The sequence below is a fragment of the Epinephelus lanceolatus genome, chromosome 21, assembly GCF_041903045.1.
Source record: "Epinephelus lanceolatus isolate andai-2023 chromosome 21, ASM4190304v1, whole genome shotgun sequence".
Classification (NCBI taxonomy): domain Eukaryota; kingdom Metazoa; phylum Chordata; class Actinopteri; order Perciformes; family Serranidae; genus Epinephelus; species Epinephelus lanceolatus.
This window is the reverse complement of record NC_135754.1, coordinates 20,621,868-20,645,334: the sequence shown is the minus strand read 5'-3', so window position 1 is coordinate 20,645,334 and position 23,467 is coordinate 20,621,868. Positions and strand designations below refer to the sequence as shown.

General features: G+C 40.7%; 1 protein-coding gene across 2 annotated transcripts in view; it reads right to left on the bottom strand.

The window, feature by feature from the left end:
- pcdh15b (protocadherin-related 15b) overlaps positions 1-23,467 on the bottom strand; it is a 362,569-nt gene that overhangs the window by 105,258 nt on the left and 233,844 nt on the right. For both annotated transcript variants that reach the window (XM_078163506.1, XM_078163507.1), the window contains one exon: positions 19,749-19,861. In XM_078163506.1, coding sequence (XP_078019632.1) covers positions 19,749-19,861 — 113 coding nt within the window. The remainder of the gene's footprint in view (positions 1-19,748; positions 19,862-23,467) is intronic.

The following is a 23,467-nucleotide window of genomic DNA, read 5'->3' as shown; positions in this document are numbered from 1 at the left end:
TGAAGGAAAGTAGGCACATCGTCCCAGAACATCAACAACTAACGCACCCAGGGTACCTTTCACGTCGTACCTGGACGTGGAAAGTCCATGACCAAACGTCGATATGTGGCGAGATCGGAGTGAGAATGTGTTGACGATTCAGTTGGGACAGAAAACGTCGCTCACTTTCTGCAAGAAGACGTGTAAAATTCATATGAAGCACACACTTCCCATAAACAGATTTTTAAAACGAGTGCGCAGCGCACCTGCCGCAGAACAATGGCAGAGGTGATGCATAGGCAGGACATGGCATGAAAATTTAACACCCTACAAGTACGAGTAATCTAATGGAATACGTTACAAATGACATTTTAGGGCATGTATTTATTCATCTGTAGTGGAATACGTTTTAAAAGTAACCCTCCAAACACTGGCGGTCTGTCTCCCTGACTGAATACTGACTGAGGATGTTTATGCATCAAGCCTGTGGAATATTTAGAGTGTCAGTCTGCCTGTCTGTGCATCTTCCTGTCCATCTGTGTCTCACTGCCTCTCTATTCCAGTCCTCACCTGCTTGTCTGCTTGTTTGCTTCAATCTACTTCAATATGTCAGCCTGTCAACTCATCTGCCACTTTAAAGACTCTGCTGCCTGTATGTTGATCTGCCTGTGTGTGCATGTGTCTGCCTGTCTATCAACTTCAGTGTGTTTTTGAAACGGTGTATTCCAGCAGCACTGTCACTTGTTTTCTCTAGTTTTTTACCCCCATCAAACTTTTACTGTAGTTTCTCTTTCCTTTCTCTCCCTCCTCTCTATCTGAAACTCACACTCCACATTTCTGAATTGCTTCTCTCCACTATCCTCTCCCAACATCTTCCTCTATCTGTCCTTCTTTCTCTTTTGTTCCACTCTCCCATGTTACCCCTCACTCTCTTCCTCTTCCACAGCTCACCCCTCTCACTCGCTGCCTCCCAGCTGCAAGCCATCTTATAAATAACAACACCATGGTTGTTTGCCATTTGTTGTCACAGTCGTAACATTGCCAGGAGCACTCTATGTGCACTTGCCTGTTTGTGTGCATCAACAAAACAAGGTAACCTTCAACTGAATTGGTTAGACATATACCGAATTTATAGTGCCACGCATTGGACATGCTTGTTTTGACATACATTGGAAGAGGACGCATTTATCTCACAGTTAAAGTGTTTAAGGGCCTCGGGGACTTTATTCATTTTGGCAGAGAAGACGTTTAATTTGATAGAAGATAGTTTACAGCGGATGAAACAGGCTGTTGACTTTATAAACAGACAGCAAGATGGGAAGGAAGTAACAAAAGGGGCAGAGATGAAAGGAGGACTAAAATATTTTACACCAAGTCCAAAGGAGAATATTTGTCTGTAGGCATGCCGCAGCAGTCGGTGTTACTGGTGTCACACGGTGTTCAGGCATACACGGATTACATTACTTTGCCTTTTTTTTAAAAAATCAACACTAAGTTGGATGACAGATGTTAAAATTATAATCTCCAAGTGTCTGTTCCCTACAGCAGAGCCACAGCACAGAGCAGCAGGAGTCAGATTTCATGTAGCCTTGACGGGAGTAGGTGAGCTGACTGAAAAGGCACTGGTGAAGGATTCGGTTCATCCATTTTCACCCACATATCCAGGGCTGGGTCGTGGGGGCAGCAGGCAGAGCAAAGTACCCCAGATGTCCCTCTCCCAGCAACACTTTCCGGCTCCTCCTGGGGGATCCTGAGGCGTTCCCAGGCCTGGATGAGCTATATAAGCCCTATAGCGTGTTCTGGGTCTGCCCCGGGGCCTCCTACCAGTTGGACGTGTCCAGAGCACTTCTACCGGGAGGATGTGGTGTCAAAGCGGAAAGCAAAAGCAACTGTTTGGCCATATTCCAGATTGAAACCCAATGCTTATAGGGAACGTGATAATGTTAATAAGGTAGTGAGGAGGTGTGCAGCCCGTCACCCTCAGCTCTTTATGTAACAGCTCACTGTGGCTGCTCCTTCTTGTTCCATAGCTTTCTGCAATATTTCAAACTGAACTGCTGTCAACAAATGCTGAAAAAGCCTATTGTTTCATTTTGTAGCCGGATTTTTAAAGAACAATAGTAGTAGTGCTAATCTTACCGACAAAAACCTTGCATTTCCTGTGACTACTTCAGAAAAGCCACCTTGTGTTTTGCGGTTAGATGCTTTTATTGTGAAGCTGTACCAGTAGGAAATGTTTTGTTTGCATTAGCAGTCACTTGCCCCTACCGGGTTGGGAGAGAGTTGCTGCCTCAAGTGAAGGAGTTCAAGTATCTCGGGGTCTTGATCACGATTGAGGGTATAATGGAGTGTGAGATGGATTGGCAGTTTGGTGCAGCTTCTGCAGTGATGCGGGCTCTGCGCATGACCACCGTGGTGAAGAGGGAGCTGAGCCAGAAGATGAAGCTTTTGATTTACTGATCTATCTACATCCCAACCCTCACCTATGGTCATGAGCTGTGGGTAGTGACCGAAAGAATGAGATTGTGGATAAAAGTGGCCAAAATGAGTTTCCTTCGTGGGGTGGCTGGGCTCAGTCTTAGAGATAGGGTAAGGAGCTCGGACATCCGGGGGGAGCTGCTCCTTCGTATCGAAAGGGGTCAGTTGAGGTGGTTTGGGCATCATAAGTGCTATATACACTATACCCTTACAGAGTCGTTAAGGTCACATCTGAGTTGTTGACGTCACACGATGGTCAGGTGGGTCAATGATTCACATGTGATCTTAACGTCTCTGAAACTAGGAGCTCACAGTTGACCTCAGCAACTTCTGCAAGGGTTCACACCCACAGAGAGTTTAAAGCCTGCGACTCTGCACCAGTCTGTTCGAACTGAAGAAGCTTCTTAGGTGGTAGGCGAAACATCTTCAAGAAACGCAAGAAAGTCCAGTTGCCTACAATATAGCACTTACGTCTATCATGACCTGGATGACTGAGGATCTACACCGACTTGGAGGTGTTCTGGGCACGTCCCACTGTTTATCACTCACAAGTTTATTACCTGGTTGCAAAATTTCCTCACCATAGCATTCCTACTTGTCTGGAAAATTACATATACAATTTCAAAGGCGCTGTATGTAAGAATGTGGCCAAAATGGTTCCTGCACTCAAATTCAAAATACTGCCGCGAGTCATGTCCGCCCCCCCTCCCCTACAGATTCGAGGTTGCTGGACAGCGGCACGTTGGAGCCGGCTGCTAATGCTATGTAATGGGACACTGCTAATGCTGCTTGCCGTGCTGCTGTAGCTCAGTCGTAACTATAACTGATGCTGAGACTCTACTGACTGCGTGACTGGTAGACGGCGGTGGGTGGCGCAACAGGTCAAAACACAAATGCAAAACATAAACATGATTTGCAGACTGCAAAAAAAATTTTTAGATGCAAATATTCTGGCTGTACTATTGTCGTCGGTGAGATCAGTATCAATCAATCAATCAATTTTATTTATAAAGCCCAATATCACAAATCACAATTTGCCTCACAGGGCTTTACAGCATACAACATCCCTCTGTCCTTTGGACCCTCACAGCAGATAAGGAAAAACTCCCCCAAAAAAACCCTTTAACGGGGAAAAAAAAACCCGGTATAAACCTCAGGAAGAGCAACTGAGGAGGGATCCCTCTTCCAGGACGGACATGGAAGTATACATGGAGTATGTTATATGAACATTATTCCTTAGTCTCTGTGACATATTAGGATGATTTTACGACTATTTGCTTTAGATTTCTTACATATAGCTCCTTTAATCAAAAACAATACTAAACTGCTTCACAGCTTAGAGCATCCAAAAGGAAAAAAAAAACACACACTGCAGAATAGCATCACTTGAGATCACCCCTCCTATGCCTTAACGGGGCAAAAAGCGAAATCGTTTCACCGCTAGGTTCGCTGTTGTGCACTGCCTATAGACCAAAACAAAGTGTGTCATGAGCCACTCCTCCCTCTACCTCTGCTCTCCAAGCACCGCAGCATCTCCACGGACTATTACATCCAGACGGTCCTGGTGTTTCTTCTGCAGGCTCCGCTTCACTCAGCTTCACTCAGCTGCCCGATAAACTCGCTGCTTCTTCCCACATTAACCTGAATAACAAACCAGGGCTCGGTGCTCCGGTTGGATCCAAACGGAGAGCTGGGGCTAATGTTAGCTGGGAAGCTAGCGGAGGTTAACTGGTTGTGCTGGCAGCTGAGTGAAGTGGAGCCTGAGGAGGAAGCACCGGTTAGCCCCGGTTTCACTACAGGCAGATTCACTGAACGTACATGAACGTGCAGTCAGACCGGCCTGTAAACAATGGGCTGGAGATCAACACAGAGAGAGGGTGTGTGAAGTCATGCTATACTCCAGATGAAATTACACCTCTAGTTCTTCACATAGCAATTTTTTAATTCCTTCAATCTAGAAATGATGAATTTCGCTTATTGCTCCTTTAAACTGATTTTCTTTCACCCAGTCAAGTAAATTCTTTGGTGTTGCCAAATGTGACATAGATTGTCTCAGTGGAATTTCCAGGCTTCCAAGAACAACAATCCCCAACTGTCTCACCAAAGCCTTTTACAAGTCCCCCCAAAAACCTCACAATATATGCAAAGACATGTAACAGTCCTCAGGAAGGGAGATTCGAAGACAGATCCCCGTCCTCAGGTGGGTAGGGTGCAACAGGTGTAAAAACAGAAATTAAAATAAATGAGGAGACAAGTTTTAACAGCTGAAATACATGGAACACGGATGTGACGCGTAGGTGGAGCGAGTTCTTCACCTGTTACACAGACTCTATCTTTGTAGTGTGTGGTTGCTGCCAGCCTCACTGTGTGTGTGAGTTTTGCCAAGTGATAATGCAGTTGTTAAAGCAGTGTTTGGAAACATATGCTATATAAACTGGTACTAAATTAAATTACTTTATTGTTGTAACTACAAGATGCATTGATTGGTTTATTTATTTTAATGTGAAATGTAAAAACATCTCCAAGGTTGCTCTGCTGATTTTAATTGCCTCTGGCACAATAAGCTGTTCATCTGAATCATTTTAAATCATGTTGTACTTATTTTTTACACAGTTTTATGTAGTTTTTACCTGTTGTAAAAATAAATGCATCAAATATGTAAAAATAGCAATGTGCAGTGCTGTCTGCGTGTGCAAACATGGCTTTCATATATAATAAACTGCTTCATATGCATAATTTGAATTCTAGAAAAATATCAGCAACACAAAGGACATTGCTGCTTGAAATTTGAAATACTGAGGGACAGGAAAGGAGTAACAAAAGGGGCAGGAGTGAAAAGAGACACTGAATGTACATGTTCCCAGTTTTAATCATGAGTCCCGGTGCTGATTCATAATTCATCTCTTGTTGTATGCCAAACATATGTCAAAGACAAAAAATCAGTATCAGGACAGCTTGTGGGTTGCAGTAGCTAACACAGCAATATGGAGAGACATGGGAAGGGATGATCCGAATTGCACTGTACTCCAAGTCCGCCCACTTTTTAGTGGTCCAATCAACATCAAAAGATTTGATTAAAGTCCTTCTTGTAACTGTACACCACTCGAATATTCCATTTCACAGGGAAATACCTCGTAGTACAGAACCTAAGGACACTCTAACCTCTGTTTCATGAGGTCTTTAAGTACAAAGTAAAGCCTAGTTCACATTACATGATTTTCACAGCCATTTTGACGTCGCAGACGATCTTGAGAGCCACCTTGGGGCAGAGGTGAGTCGGCAGATAGTCTGCCACGACAAGTCCTCATGTGTGAACAAGCCTACGAGCAAGCCGCCCCCTTGTCTGAGACTGGGACTGGATATCTGGCATGCTAGAAAACTGGAGAAGTCTGACACGAATGACAAAGCGCATCAGCCAATGAGAGGCGGGATACGTCCCACGTCAGCACGCAGGAGGACGGAAGAAATGTGAAGAGGACAAGCTCAAGCTGGCAAGCAACAACAATGGCGGCATCCACAGGATCACCGGGAGCATGCTGTGTTTGGACCCAGGCCCTGGAGGCAGATCTGATTCAACACTGGGAAGAACATCCATGCCTCTATGATGTGTCGTCTCCAAGTTTAGTGACATCACCGCGTTATCTGGGGCTCTGTTGGCGAGGGCTCGGTGGAGAAATCTTGTGGTGTGCACACACAGGTCATAATACAGTTGGCGAGACTCCCGCTGACAGAAACACACATCGCCAGGTATGAACATTCAAAAGATTATGATAGTCTCTGCAACGCAAAATCAGGGTGAACATCGTGTAATGTGAACTAGGCTTAACTTGACACACATAAAAGGAAGTCCTCTGCAAATCTCAAATTGTTTTATTTTCTTGGGGCGTCGGTGGCTTAGTGGTAGAGCAGGCGCCCCATGTACAAGGCTGTTGCCGCAGCGGCCCGGGTTCGAGTCCAGCCTGTGGCCCTTTGCTGCATGTCATCCCCCCTCTCTCTCCCCCCTTCACACTTAACTGTCCTGTCCATTAAAGGCAAAAGTTTTATTTTCTATATTTTCATTGTCTTATTATCAGCTATAATCATATGTAAATTATTTTGAATTGCAGTAACTTGTAAGAAAGACGCTACACAAATTGATTGACGTCTCAGAAAAGCCAGACGAAATGTGCGACTGCAAATGCTTGGCATCAATTAAAATATGTTATAAACATTTACAATAGCAAATCTAGACAGTTCCTTTTTTTAAGATTTGCTCAATCAAACTCCAAACTTTTCGTGAACTTAAATCATGAGCTCAATAAAGCAAAGCAATACAAAGCCTGGCTCCATATATTTACCACTATACGAAAGAAGTGTTGCCGACGAGAGACAGACGTATTTATTCTGTCTGTTCCAAGTGTAAGATTAAAGATGCAGTCGATAAGTCTATATCTTCTTATCAAAACTCATTTTCTTGTTATTTCAGTTACCTTCATGGCAGATGAATGTGATTGTTGTCTTTCAAAGGGAAAGTTGACAGTTGTGGGGTTGTAATTGTGCAGCTGGCTGATAGTGATAAAAACTGTGTGCCCTCCTGCATGGCTGCCTGTGATTCCTGAACAGAGCATGCACTGTATATATCAGCGCACACAACCTGATAGATAGGAGCCTGATTTATCTTAATCTCTCGCCATGGTGTAGCGTTTTATCTCGATCTTTGTAATGACGCAAGACAAAGCAACATATTGCCATCTTTGATCACACAATTTCTTGATTAAAAACAAAGCTTTGATGTTTAGAAGTGTTTTGGCTCTTAACTCTGTCTCCACTCTCTAATTAGATTTATTAACAAAGTAACAGGCTATGAGGCTTTTTGAAAGTGTGTGTGTGTGTGTGTGTTGGGGGTGGGTGCTACGCCTGCATTCACAGATACACAATTACGGTCACACACACACACAGAAGCATAAATACAAAACAAACACACATACATGCTCACATGCATACACGAGCGAGGGAAGTGGTGGGAGGGGTTTGTAGATTTCAATAATCTTTGAAAAGGCAATATTTTCTTTCTGTTCACTTAACCTCATGCTGATAATTGCCACTGGGTGCTGATAACTATTCATGTGTATGTGATACCGGCTGCATACTAATTCTGCAGGTGCACGGATACTCCTACAGTGAGACAAACACAGAGGCAGGGAGAGAGGGGGAAGAAAATCTGCTCCACACACAGTCGCTACAATAATCTAACAAACTTCCTGCTCGGCTTATTAACTGTTTTACTAGATGAGAAACCCATGGAGTAAAAATGCACAAACAGCAGGTTACAGTGCTAAAGCTATGCTTCACTGGTGTTCAGTCTCACTGCACTGTGAGCATGTGTGTCTGTGTGTGCTTGTTTGTGAGTGCATGTGTCTGTGCATGCGTGTCTGCAACACAGCATATTAAATTTGATGCACGACGGACAAACAAACATGAAGAAAATCCATGTTTTATAACTCCAATATGTTAACACAACAGTGCAGATTCTGCTCAGCATGTGATACAGCTTCTTATATTATTAAATAAATATATCAAAATCTATTAAAGGTCCAGCGTGGGGGATTTAGGGGGATCTATTGGCAGAAATTGAAGATAAAAAAAAGTATGTCTTGCTTAGTGTATAATCACCTAAAAAGATAAGAATCTTTGCATCTTCGTTATCTAATTCCCAGTTCAGACCAAAGATTCACGACAAGACAAAACCGTTTTAGAACATTGCAGAGGAAAGTTGCAGCGGTGTGAACTGGCAGGTCAAAGCAACTCCTCTGGTCAAATTGCCAGTGGATGGTTTTAGAACGTAAAGCTCGTCACCTGCTTCTACAGCCAATCGGCTTGTAGTAAAGTCCGCCGGTTGAGTCAAAATTACCGCAGACGGCGTGTTCGTTTGCTGCAGCAGGTGCTCTGTCCCCGCTCAGCCCTCTGTTTCTGGCCCTTTCTAGTCTTTCGACCACTCAAAGCACTTTTTACACTACCAGTCACATTCACCCATTCACACACACATTTATACACTGGTGGCTGAATCAACCGTAGAAGGTGCCAGCTGCTACTCTGTTTTTTTTTAACACACTCACACACTGATGGAACAGCCACCAGGAGCAATTTGGGGTTCAGTATCTTGCTCAAGGATACTACGACATGTGGACCGAAGGATCCGGGGATTAAACCGATTAGTGGACGATCCTCTCTACCTCCTGTGCCAGTGTCAGATGGTGGGCCGCTGCTGCTGCTTACCATATTTGCCCCCCTCCGTCACACACATAATTTCTTACTGACTGATTAATTGCCACTGGTTTTTAATATTGTTGTGGCGTATTTATTACAAATACAGTCCATCTGACGCTCGTTTAATGTTTTTGTCGCTTCATCACTACTACAAATGTAGCTCTATCCAGTATCTCACTATCATTATTCTCATTCATATTTTAAGAAGCTACAAATTATATTAAGCCGCAAAATAAGCCTGAAAAGCTGGAAGAAGTACAGAGAGTTGTTGCATAGTGATGATACACCATTTCATCTCGTTGTATTGGTGTGATCCGGCAGAACGTTGCACAACGGCGTATTGCTTGTTCACCGAAAATCTTTGGTCTGACCTGGACCTCAGAATAAACTGTTGATATCTACATAGCCAGCAGGTGCTCGTCCAAAGAGATCGGCATGTTGCACTGCCATGTTTCCACAGTAGTGCCTAACAGACAAACCAAACACTGTATCTGGATCGGGCCATGTGTATTCTCATGTCGTCCACAGTTGTTAGCAGCTTCTCTGTGACGAGCAGTGTCCAAATTACACAGATTTTTTTTTTTACCATGAGACTGCTTTATCCAGTGTTTTTATTAGTTTAAATCACCTAGTCTGTTAGTTTTGGAAAGGAGGATACCTATGTCGACAATTCGGCGAGGGTAAAAACCTCCTGAACAAAGAAGACTTTAGGAATTCTAACTGAGAGTTCACGCTTGGCTCATGGGAGTTTCAGCTGGTTGCAATCTGCTATTCTCACCACCAAATGGCACTAAATCCTACACATAGTTCCTTTAAAAAACAATGTCTTCTTTGATTTTAACATTAATGCAGGGGCATATATAGAGACAGGGCAGGCAGTGTGGTTGCACTGGGGACCCTGGGGTGAAGGGGCTCATAGAGAGAGTAGGCCCCTCCAAGTGATTCAGATAGGCACCTTGGAAATATAGCTGTGCTCCAAGATAAATCATAAAAAAGAATATTATCAATTGAAAAATGGCGCCATTGGCTATATATGGCCTTAAAAAAGGCAAACCCATCTGCGCCAAGATTTACTTTTTATTTTTTTTTAAATAGTCAATAGCTATCGAAAACAAAATTATGTTTTTCTGTATAAGCTAGGAAATGATTGTTGGGTAATATGTATGTTGATGTTGACCAATGTCAAATCTCTATTTGTGTCAAGACAATACAAGCACGATAGCATGCATTAGGACCTGTCAAAACTTCCTTATGCCACTGCATTAATGGCAGAGCAACTGCATTACGTAATGTAAATCTGCAATATCCTCGACTTCTCGCTGTGTTTATACTGTAAGTGAAATGTCAGTTTTGTTCTGGCTCTATAGCAGCCCACTGGATTAGAAATGACACATATATAACCTGTAGAAGGTTAAAGTGCTGACTTTCAGCTGTAGTCATTCGATGAACAGTGCAGGAAATTGTAGACCTTTTTACACATACCCCTGAGGGTGAAAATAAGGTCTATGAGTCCTACACTGCTCACCCTATATGGATGTGAACAACCCAAAACACACTTAAAGCTGACAGTCAGCACTTTAAGCTCAGCTGTTTCATTTGAAATGCGGTTTGCTGGAGCACTGAGCCAAACAACAAAACATGTGTCACTGTCAGGCTGAGGTAACACAGTCATAGTCATATCATACATAGTTAAAAATATACATAGTTAAAAATATATACAAATGCATTTCAGGTTTCAGTTTACAGTAAAAGTGTTGATTATGACACACTTAACAAGCCCAAACTGTACTTCACATCTACTGTTTAAAAATGCTCTGACTTTGATTTGACAGCCTCTCACAGGATCATTTGGTCAGTGTGGAGTAAGGAAAGTGTTTCCTTTGGGGACAGCTGGGTCAGTGGGGCTTCCATCAACAAATGTTATTGAATGTCCAAGTTGTTTTGAAGCGTCGTGGTTGAATGGTCACCCTCGTCTATTGAGGCCTGAACTGTATACAAGTTCACATCTCATGGGTCCGTGTTTTCTCTGTGCCGGTGCCAGTTTGCTGCCTTCTGTCTCTGATACACTGAGATTAGACTGACGTGAATCTACTGTGCATGTATTGGTGTCAGTGTTGGGCAAGTTACTCTCAAAATGTAATATATATATTACATATTGCTAATTACCTAGGTACTTATGACACTAATAGGTCTGACCCATTCATGCATTCACATACAGTGGTTAGCACTTTGTACTAAAATCCCCTGCGTATATTAATAATAGCATGATGTTATAGAACAATTAAATAGCCTAGACAGTTTGAAATAAATGAGTAGCCTTGGATACAGGGACGGTCAGGCAGAGGAGAAAAGTCTGATAATTATGAGATATGAATCAATATTTGTGGGCCTATGATATGCAACACAACAAACAAAAAACAAGATTAGCACAACAAACGGAATGCCATGTGAGTAAATCACTATGACAAGTGCAAATTAATACACCAGAGCTAGAAGAGCCATCTGTTGGTTCCCGGTGTGCCGGTCAGCTACAGCAGCACTGGTGAGAGAGTTATACACAAGAATGGTACTGTGTGCCAGCTTTACTCTGCAGTTGTAGGGGATGTGAATTGACACACATCCAATCTATAGGCTACTAACATCACCCAGATGTGCTGATCACTGGGACAAAGGAAAAACACAAATCGGAGGTCCGCTCCTTATCCACACTGCTTTCAGGCTGCCTTAGGAGGCAAAAGCAGAATGGGATACATTGTAGACACTGCAGGTGCACTAATGACGCACAGTGCCAACACACAACTTTCGGGGGATACTTTTCTCGTTGGCGCACTGGTGAAGTGGATCAGTGTGGACAAATGAAAAATGAAAACAATAAACAGCTTATTTTGGATGGTAACGCATTATGTGACATTGTAAATGTAATAATATTACCCAAAATCCTGTAGGTGACGCATTATATTACTATGTGACTGCTAAAAAATATATATTACTATAACATGTTACCCCGAACAGTGATTGTTGTTAGGTTAACCTCTCAAATCAACACATCCTCATACCTAAACAACAGAACAGGTCTTTTGCTAGTGACTCCAAAAACAACATATTTGATCAATAACTGTCACAGTTTTGAACAGGTGGTTAACGTGGTTAGGTTTAGGCAACAGGACAACTTGATAAGGTTTAGGAAAGATTATAATAATTAAGTTACATAAATTAACAGTTCCGTACGTAGGTTAAAATAACTAAATGCTGGCTTTTGGTTTCATAGGAGACACAAACAGTGGTGCACTGGGTGAAAGCACTCCTCCTGCTCTCTCTACCCGGTTAGTACAAGCTAACATAACACAACGTGATCTCATCCCTTCTCTTCATATTTTACAAATAGCGTTAGTTCAGGCAGGCCACGGTGTCAAGCTCAGCTCACATCCCAGATACATCAGGTGATCTCAAACAGCCCAATCAGCTGATTGATAGAAGGGAGTCAGCTGATAGATCACATGATTCCTTTCTACGCAACCAATTGGCAAATCTCATTCAGGGCGCCCTATTGAAACTGCTCTGGCCTGCCTACCATTGCTGCCATTTCTGCAAGCCTCTTTGCAACCCACCTCCACCCCAGCTCCTCCTTTTTATGCTGTGTCTGACTTATCAATGTCATTTCCGTTTGTGACTGATGCTGCTCAGTTCTATGCCTGAGGGATCTTTGCTGCTGCTCTCCCTGCCTTAGGCTTTCCATGTAGGCACATGGAAGGGCAGGGAGGTTTGCTCTCTCTGTCTCTGGCGTTTCTTGTATGTGCGTGGAAGGGCAGAGAGGTTTGCTCTCTTTGCCTTAAGCTTTCCATGTAGGTGCCTGGAAGGGCAGAAAGGTCCCAGAACAGAGCCATACTGCCACATATCAAATTGCAAATGATAATAAAGTTTTCTCTGACAAAAGTGGTCCTTACTGAAATATGCATAAAATAGGTAAGATTGTAGCTGCTTGCATTTCTGTTTGGCACAGTGTCTCTTTTGATATTTCCATTGACGGACATGAAAGTGAGAGAATTTCAAATTGAACACCCTTTATAAATAATGTCACACACAAAATGCTGTTCATAGTTTAAGAGTGTGCAAATTACAAATTTTGGATATTCAAATGCATTTGAAATTTGAATAATTTCATGTAGTGATGAACCCTAAATGTACACTGCGCTAAAAAATAAAGGCTGCTTTTCACAGATCCCTTGTTTTCATCATTCTTTTTCATGATAGGAATTAATATTACTGAATTCAGCCTTGCCCATGGCTATAGTACTCTGTTGAAACCATACGAAATCATTAAGCAGCATTAGTAAGCTCCTAAAACCACAGTGGTACAATGGTTAGCTTTTATTCAATAAAGCTGGGATAATTAATTCAAAGCTGGTGCAATGTACTCTGTGCGAACACAACATGGAATTAGAGGAACAAAAACCACTATCTCATACGCACACACTAAAATACAGTCACAAAAAAATGTACAATGTGAGGTGCCCAGAGAGACATGCAAAACACACATACAAAAGACAAATACCCAGAGAAAGGGACATCCACAGTGCACAAACATAAGAATGTACTGATTAACAAATACACATAACAAAAAAAACACAAATCCACACCAGAATTTAAAAAGTGCACACTCACATAGACAGACACACACACTCTTTTGGCTAGAAGCGATGTTACATATTCATAAATGCAGTATTATATGGCTGGCTGACATCTCTCTCTCTTGCCTCTAACCCTTTTCCTAAAAATAGAGAGGAGCTTTACTGTGCTCTGCGTGAAAGACAAACCTTGACATCTTGAAATTTTGTCTGTAATGGTGGGAAAATATGTCTGTATTGGCACTGAAGTTGCAATTACTCCCAAACAAGCTCATTAGCTCGGCGTTTATGGTGCTCAGGTGTTTGAATGAAGAGAGCTGAAAGCAACTGAAATGTAAATACAGATATTTTACCTTCATGAAAATCACAGTCAAAGCTGGGTGGTTCTTGCGTGACATATGGCATGTCAGCTACGTGAAAGTGAGCTGCATCACAGTAAAATGCCTAAACACACACACTCTGTACATAAAACTGTGGAACGCTTTGAGGTGTGATGAAGCTAGACGAGAGGAGCGAAACAGGAAGAACTGAAACATAAGAAAGGAAACTGCAAAAGAGACTCAAAGAATGACAAAACTATCCTTAAAAAGCCCACTTTGTTCTGAGCGGAAACAGGGTCCAACCTGGAGTCATTCAGTTTTGTAGAAATATATGGAAAATATGATGTTTAAAAACATCCTCTCCTGCAATTTTCATCTCAGTCTGATGTCTCGATATTGTGCCTGACAGACGACATAACAAGCAAGTACACGGAAGGAAACCAATTCATTCCGAATAGAAGTATAGAGGGGCTGATAAAAACCAGGATGGCAGGAAGAAAATGTTGGAAGACAGGAAATAAGAAGCTACTGTAATGTGGAAAAAACATATCAAGATAGAGAAAAGTAGTAACAGGACAGAGAGGAATGAGCAGAAGAGTAAATACAAATTTCTGTATAAATTTAATGACAGATAAGACAGAGAGACTGACAGAGAAATGGCAATAATAGCTGTATGTTATAGGCCAATCGCACATCTGACCTTATCCACACTCTCTATCTACCCAGCCAATCACAGAGGAGAAGACCTGAGGTGACCCCATGGCCTCATAAAAGCAGCACCAACTAGAAGAATTACGATCATGACTCAAGAGTATATTGTATTGTTGTTGGTTGAGTTTGTAGTGTGTGAACGCTGGGTTTATTGGCTTCTCAAAACACAGACTGAATGAAAATGTGTATGTTTGTTTTGTCTTAAAAAATATGATATCAGTCTTTCACGTTTATTGTTGTTTTACAGCTTCTGCAGATAGGCATCTATGCAGCAAGAGAATGAAGTTGTTTTGGATAAAAAAGAAAAATTAGATCTCTTTATGACAATTGTTAGCATCAGGAATTTAATGTATTCATGTTTTGTAATATAAACAACTCTTTACCATTCCCAACCATGCCCCTCTGCCGTAGGCATGGTTGGCTATTTTTGTGAGATACAAACACGCTAAAGCAAGCACAGGAACTGAAAGTAAATTACATGCATTGGCCAGCCCACCAACTGCTGGTGGTGGGTTATAACAGACCAGGGCAGCTGTGGCTCAGGAGGAAGAGCGGGTCGTCCACTTATCAGAACCCAGCCAACATTTGTATATGGGGCCCATGTGGGTAGAAAATGGGCTGGAAAACAGGCCCTATATAGGATTATCCATGAGTTCCATAATGGCGTCATGCCACTTGCACATCAAAAACACACATTAAACATGGCTTCATAGCAACAATTTCAAAACAAACTGGCTTCACTATAACTCGCAGCATTCACAGACAAAACACTTGTCTTCTACTGGACACATTTTACCCACAAATACAACATGCTAATGTTTTTAGCACAAGCCTATGGCATTTTACACTGTATAAATTAGCATAGCAGCTAGAGGACTTTTCCTCTACTCATATGAAGCCAGGGACAACAGCAACATTTAACAAAGATAATGTAACAAAATTCAGCGCCATTTGAACTCACAAGGTTCACCGACATAACAACTGTCCTATACTAAACATTCCAAACAAACATAACATGCTAACATCATTAGCACAAGCCTATGACATTTTACATTGTTTAAATTAGCCTAGCATTAAGAGGAGATTTCCTCTGCTCATATGAAGCCGGAATAAATCACACACAACTTAAAATGCTATTTTTTGGAGGCTTTATTGTCTTCACAATTTATTGCTTCTTATCTGTGAAATTAGAGTAAATAAAAACTTTCTTTCCACTGAGGGGAAAGCCCACTAGCCGCTGATGACTAGTTATGGACAGACTAGGGCAGCTGTGGCTCAAGAGGTAGAGCAGGTCGTCCACTAATCAGAACCCAGCCAACATTAGTATGTGGGGTCCATGTGGGTAGAAAATGGGCTGAAAAATGGGCCCTATATGGAATTGTCCATGGGTTCCATAATAGCCCCATGCCACTTGCCCACATGGGTTTCATGCAGGGTTACACTTGATGTTAGTTGGGCCCAAACAGGACAACATGCAAGATTCATCTGGGTCCCAGCTTCAAATTCTATGTGAACTACAGCAGTTTGATCCCTGGCTCCTACAGTTCGCATGTCAAAGTATCCTTGGGCAAGATATTGAATCCCAAAGTTCAGTGTGTGTTAGTGCATGTGAATGGATACCAAGTTGCAGGTGAGTGGTCAAAAGATAAGAAAGGCCCTATACAAATTTAAGTCCATTCATCCATTTAGCAGTATTGAGCAACAGAGACTGAATCTCAGTGCTGGCAGTGCACATAACTTTATCAATTTCTGTAAATATAGCAATTATAATGCGGGAAATACCTGCACACATTTATAGCAATGTCTCATAAATTTCATCCAATATTTGAGCTTCTGCTGAACGCAGGAGGGTGGTTGGAACACTGCATCACACAGACTATCTTCCGCCTTGGACAACACACCTGGCGTGCTCTCTTTCTCTCTCTACAAGGCTGAGTCCCCTCTGCTGTTCCAGAATCTCTTGCTACCATACAGATTTAATGTTGTGAAGTTGAAGGCATACAAGCATGATGGACCGCTGATGGAACCCAAAAGCATTAGTGCAAATGGCAGAGCCGGTGATGTCAACATTAACGATGGTTATCTCCTCAGAGAGGTAACAGTAACATTAGCAAGGTGAAACAGCCGTCCAAAGACAAGTTTAAGGCTAACTCGTTCAGAATCTAAAGCCCTGTTTCCACTGTGTAGTATGGTTCAGTTCAGTTCAGTTTGGTACGCTTGTTGTTTATGGTACCAATAGAACTGTACTGTACCATTCCCATTTTTGGTCACCCCTCCGTTGGGTTAATGAGGGAATACAGTGAGTGCTAGACGGAGCAGTGACTGACAACAACCCCACCCACATATAAGGTGGATGGTGGAAACACTAGGGTCTTGATACCATATCTGGTTTGGTTCCAAAGGTACCATACAGAAAGTGTTTGGTGGAAACGGGGCTTAACCGTGGCTTCAATTTAGCAACAATAAAATGAGCTGCTCCTTTTACCAGCCGGTGCTACAAAACAGCATCTTTAAGAGGTGTGATGTTTTTCTTACAACAAGGAAAGGGAGAGAATAAAGCATGGAGACAAGAGAGAAGAAGGAGCTATAAGAAGAAAGACTAAGCTCAAAGAGATGACCACTAGAGAGGAGGAGAAGGAGATTACAGCAATGTATGTAGTGTAGTTAGTATCTGCGGGAAGGACAGGACAAAGTGTATGAATCCCCCTATGTGAAGCATTTAAAGGGGAATTTCCTGCATTTTAAAAATCAGTTTCAGGTACTGAGCTCAGAGGAAGTGACCACCCAATGTGCCTTTTTGTGTTTTTCATATTGAGTGTCTGTTTCTTTCAATGAATTTACAGCAGACTGTGAAAAACGTGCTGCTGCCCCTTTAAGCTGATGCTACTGCACATTTGTTTTAGATGGAATTTCAGGATTTCTAGTTTTATAATAAACTTGCCAAAGTTCATTCATTTTATTTTTATCCTTTTTCTGGAATCTCGTTACACTGAAGCACATACTTTTGAGTTATAATCAAAACTGAATTTGGCGAGTAAACATCATGCTGTTCAGACTTAGCACCTTCTGTTTCATGCAGTGTGTGTGCATGTATGTGTGTGTGTGTGTGTGTGTGTGTGTGTGTCCCCGAGAAAACAGCTATCAGAAATATTATCCACTGCCCCGTAATGTGAGTTGTCACAGTGGTGTTTCTTTAAATGTGGCAGAACCACATTAAGCGCTCTGTGCTTTAATCCATCAGAAAAACTTAATCATAATAGATTCTGTTCTTTGCATATTAAATCTTCTTCTCCATATTCTAATTATGCCTATATTAATGCCTTTTATTAATTTGCCAGATGAAAAACAAATCCTCTGTCTTAGTCGGAGAAGCAACTGGGCACCATCCAAAATTTTAGATGCTTTTTTTTTCTTTCTGGCTGGGTGTTTGAAATTGAGATGAATGTCCCTCTCTCCATAGGATTGCAGCGACTAAACTAAACTCAACAACTAAATGGCTGCATTCCCACATTGAGACAGTGACTATAAACTGTGACTGAGGGTGTGATATCAGCCCAGAGTTTTATTGGTGTTTTATTAATAATTTACAGCTCCGCTTTTTCTTGTCAAAAAACTATGTCAGAACCTTTGCCTTTAGTGGTTTTCATCAGCAACAAGAACAACAACAAGGCAAGTATCTATTAAGTTTCTAAAAGAAGACTTCATGGCAAGGTCTCATCCTTCAATGTACAGTTGGCTACAATTGTCTGTAATTACATGGGTGTAGTGTCAAATATATAAATCCATGGATAAATATCAATTCTGAATACTTGAAACTGTTTAAATCCTAATTTTTAGTAGTTTTTATGCACCTGTGTCAGCTGTGCTTTCTTGCTCTCTCTAATTATTCTTATATGGTCACTGCAGTGATTCTGCTGTTCTCTGCTACTAAACAAGAAAAGAAACATTATTGTTGTCACGTTATATTATCTTATCATGTTATATTTACCTTTTAATAAAAGATTTACATTTTAAATATATATACTACATTAAAAATAAAAATAAAATTTTAAATTGAAATATATTTTTTAAATAAACAATTAAAAAAAATAAAATACTAATTAAAATACAAATTAAAAATAAAAAATACAATTTAGAAAAATAAAAAAAATATAAATGATTAAATTAAAAATAAAAATTTCATTCCCTGAATGCCAATTTTTCACATTATCAAAAATGGTATTGAAATTTTATATTTTTAAAGATACTGAATCGAAGTAAGAAACTCCAACTTCGTGACAACACTACATGGGTGCACGAATAGCAAATACACAAGTAGATGTTGTACATGTGAGCGAGATCAATCATATTCTAAAGCAGTGGTTCTCGACTGGTGGGTCGCGATCCAAAAGTGGGTCACGGGTCCATTCTGAATGGATCGCAAGTGACTCACAATTTGTCAAGTTTGTGACAAAACACACAGTTCTTTTAAGTACGGTGAAATTCCAGCACAGAGCTGTGTTTTTGAAGTGCAGTCTCCTGCAGTGGAGTGAGTTACTAACTTACAGCCATGTGTCAGAGACGGCAAACTACTATAGTTCGATGACATGGCCAAACACAAGTGTTACGCTGAATGTATTAGACTGTGTAGACCTTGAAGAAATCTGGACCCCATGGCTGAACCAGTTGGGAACCACTCATCTAAAGCCTGTTGTAATTGAGATTAAATGTGAATTTGGCGATTAAACACTGATAATGTGAACAATGGGCATCTCTCTCACTCACATGGATGGCAACAATTCTGCTTTAGATTCATAATTATTATGGTTTTCATCATACTAATGACAACCACAATTTTGTCCTACAGATATTAAATGTATTTTCATTATTAGTTATCTCTATGAAGTAATTCACATTGTCAGTGGCAGAGTCATCCATTTCTGCACTGGATTCAAATGGCAGGCACATGTGCAAGAGCTTCAAAAGGAAAAGACACATGCACATACTGGACAAAATTCAGAAGACAGCAGAGCCAGAACTGTCAGTGATGGGCATTTTAAAAGTAAACACATTTGTGATGGTGAAAGTATTGTGATAGCAATGTGTGAAGAAGACATCATGTTTTTAAATTTACAAGTTGCTCATATTCTTCTGTTGTATTTCTGACAGAGGAGCTGCACAAACTGCATTTTCTTTCCCCCAGGGATCCCTAAATGTGTCATTTCGAACAGGCCTCTGGTACCTGTATTACTGTGATGTTCTTAATGTTATCACCAGTTACAGCAGGTGTTGCCACATCAACCAGAACTGAAATTCTGAGGATTAGAACTTCAGAAAAATAGCATGTACTGTGTGTGAGTGTGTGAGTGTGTGTGTGTGAGTTTGTGCGTGAGTGTGTGGTTGTGCGTACCTGTATTCTTCCTGAGTGAACACGGGAATGACGGAGGGCTGCAGGACTGTGATCTCTACAAGAGTTGTATTCTCCTTTACTGGCTCGCCATCATCGTAGGCCACCACCACCAGCTGTAAATCAAACACACACACACACAGGTAAAGACAGAGTCACAACACTCAGTAAATATTCACGTGCTTGTTTGCAACATGGCTGTCTACCGCTGCCACTGCTCTGCACGCTAACATTGTCGAGATATCAATTCACAGCATTTTACAGTCTGCTGACGGCGGAGACAGCCAAATAAATTGAGGCAGCTAATGCATGACAGGCTGATAATAAACCAAAATGAATGTCTACATTTTTGTTGCCCGCATCCTAAAAGCATATTATTTGCATGGGAATTGGAGAACAGGATAAGTGCGTATCCCACTGGTGTGCTTATTTTTTCCTGCTTTGCCTTTCTTCTTGGTTTAATTGGGGGGTAACCACTGTTAACCAGACCCAGAGGATTCCTAATGAGGGCAAAACCTAAATATCAAGACACTGAAAAATTGTCTTTCCTCCATCTTATTTAGCCTGGAAATTGTTACAGATACTGCATTGCCCTTCATTATATTCACGCACTAACTCAGACTCTATTAAATGCATTGATTATTCTTTAACTGCTGGAAACTTACATTGTTTGTTGGAATATGTGGTACTTAAAGGAATACTTCACCTGCAAAATGAGGATTTGTAAATCCATTCCTCACCCTGTGTTATGTTAAATTTGCGAAGAAAACTTTGTATTTCTTGCATGCCTAAAGTGTGAGCTAAGATTCCAACAACTGAGAAAATTCTTTATGGATTAAAGTGAATGGGGGCCACATTTAAAAACAGCAAAACTGTTTAACAAAATCTGTTTACAAACTCTCACACAACTCGTGCAGTATAATCCAAGTCTAATTTATCCAGTTGTACGCTCAGTACTTCCCAAGCACATGTATTTTTGTTGAAACCTTACTAATTAAACACTTTCACATACAAGTAGCACGTCTGGGCATGTGCGTTCATTTGAAGTCTGCCCGAAATCCCACCTCCCAGCAAGTTTATTGGCCAAGAGCTCTGTTGTCACTTACCTGAGCCTGTCATTTTCTGGCCAATGAATGAGTGCAAAGCACTTGCCAGGTGTGCTGCTTGTCCATGCACAACTTCATACGCTTACAAAAGCAACTTACTACCATTACACATCACTCAAAAGAGTGCAACCTGGACAGTGCACAATTTTTAGATCTGGTCAAACTTGAAACTAAAATAATCATGTTTAAAGCAAGAAATAATTCACTTCTGGTTATAATTTAAGAGGAGAATTTAATTTTAAAAAACAATGTGTTTGTACAACTGTGAAAAGACTGTGTATTTCAGTGTGTGGGGTGGACTTGTGGAATGGGCTGCGTGATGAGAACAAAGCACAAATATAAATCAATTTAAAAACTATACAAAAAAGATATTTTCAGCAAGTATAGATGAGGTGTTTTTAAGTGTTGAAAGTAGAAAGGTTTTAGCGAGTTGGCATGTGTTTGCAAAGTACTGAGCATATGACTGGGTAAACAAGGCTTGGATTATACTGAACAAGTTGTGTAGGAGTTTGTAAGAGCATGTTTTGATGGAGTTTTGCTGTTGTTAACGGCGGCTCCCATTTACTTCAATCTATTGAAATGTTTCTGTTTTTCTTTCTTTAATTAATCACAGGCAAATAATGATTCATGTGGCACAGCTGACATGACATGACAGTATGGTTTCACAAAAAAAGAAAAATAAATAGACTTACACAGAACAAAGTTAGTAAAAGAATCACATCAGTAATTCAATTGATGAAGTTAATAGTACTAGTACAACAAAAAAAAACAATTCAATTTATATGACAGGTAGAGTGTAATTATAATTCAATATAGTTCCACTTTTCATAAAACCAGATCTCCCATTTCATGTTGTGCAACTTTAAGATGATTTCTAGCAATACTTTTTTTTTCATGAGAAATTGACTTTGCACTGTTTTTTTCAGGAAACTTAAATTCAAATTTGTTCTTGATTGAGCTTTGAATATAAATATTTTACCCAACAGAATAATCATATTTATTATCTGGGGACAGTTTTCATCCAGGGCACCCAATAAAATGTTTAAAAGTGTAAGTTCAAGACATACATTGAGTGGCCCCAGCCAACCTTGGATATCAGTCCATAAACCTTTTTTCAGGTTTTGGATTCTTCGCTCACCATGGAGGCATGTGACAAACAAATGTTCTCTTCACAAATTCAGCGTGACACGGGGTTAGTAATTGATACACAAAGTTCCTTTAAGGGTCTTGCTCAATAGCAAAGTGACTTTTTTTCAACCTTACTGGAGATTTGAATGGGTTGCCCTTTTTCTCCACTTAAATCTTTATTATCAAAACAATTTTTGTGACATTGACATTTCTGTTACAACAGCATAATAAAATAAGAAAATCACTGAAAAATAAGAGCTAACGAAACAACTACTTGTGTAAACATACATTTTACAGCCTTAATGATTAGTGTATCTATTGATTATTACTCCAGTCCAGTGTTGTCTTTTTGAGTCTTGTATAAAGTCCATTTCTCTCATTTTCTTTCTAGTTGTGCTTCTTGTAGTCTCAGTATGTGTGTCAGTTTCTCCATTAAAAAGATTTATTCCACACTTGTTAGCCATTGGTCCTTTGTTGGTGGTGTCTCTAATGGGTTGCCTCTTAGTTACAAACCAGTTTCTAGCCTTGCACACTGCCAAACTGCTCCAAAAATGTTTTTTGAAAATACATAAAGCTGTGATGTCGTTACTGTGCGATAAAAGCAAATTAGGTAGACATTTGCTACATAACAATGAGATTGTCTGACTGTGTATCTGTCCTTGTAAAAATTATACCTTAGACAGTGTTTATCTCAGTTATAATCCTAAAATTGTACACAGTGTTGGACTGATACATTTTGTTGAGTTATTAGGAGCAAATGAGGTAGAATTAGTCCCCTGAGTAACATCTTCAGAGGACGCTGAATCCTTGTTGTGTTAATTAAAGCCCAATGAAAAGATGAAATTAGCATGGCCCAAAGCCCCATCGAGGAGTGCAGCTGGGAAAAGGCAATTTTTAAACTAATAAACTACTGCGGTATACTTTGTACAGTGGATGGGGATTTATAGGAGTGCTCGGTGCAAAGACACCTTTATGTACACAAATGCTACAAGTAAGCAAGTCTGAGAGTGATGATCAAATTAATTTTTAATGACTCAGTTCATGTGATGTCGACCCAATCCTCCACCCACTAAATGCAAAAATCCAAAAACTAAAGCAAAACAGGGAAGCATCAGATAAATCCTCTCCAGTAAAGATTTTCTCTTTTGGACTACAGCTCCTGTGCTAGTGTTTACAGTTTGAATAGATCAATTCGATTGATTAGGAATTACATTAAGTGATGCTGCATACTGTATTTACATTGTGATATACAGTAGACTCACTAAAGCATGGCTTTAATTAAAACATTGTCTATATTACTGTTTGATGGAAGTTAGTATCTTTCTAGTGGGAGAATCTTGTACTGCTGTTTGACTCAATCACAGATGTGGCACGACGTGATTTTGCCAAGTAGGACATGCTCCTGGATCAATATCCCACATTACGTTCCTGGACCAACATTGCAATCAACCAATCACAGCCCTGTGACATCATCAGTGTGCTGCTCCT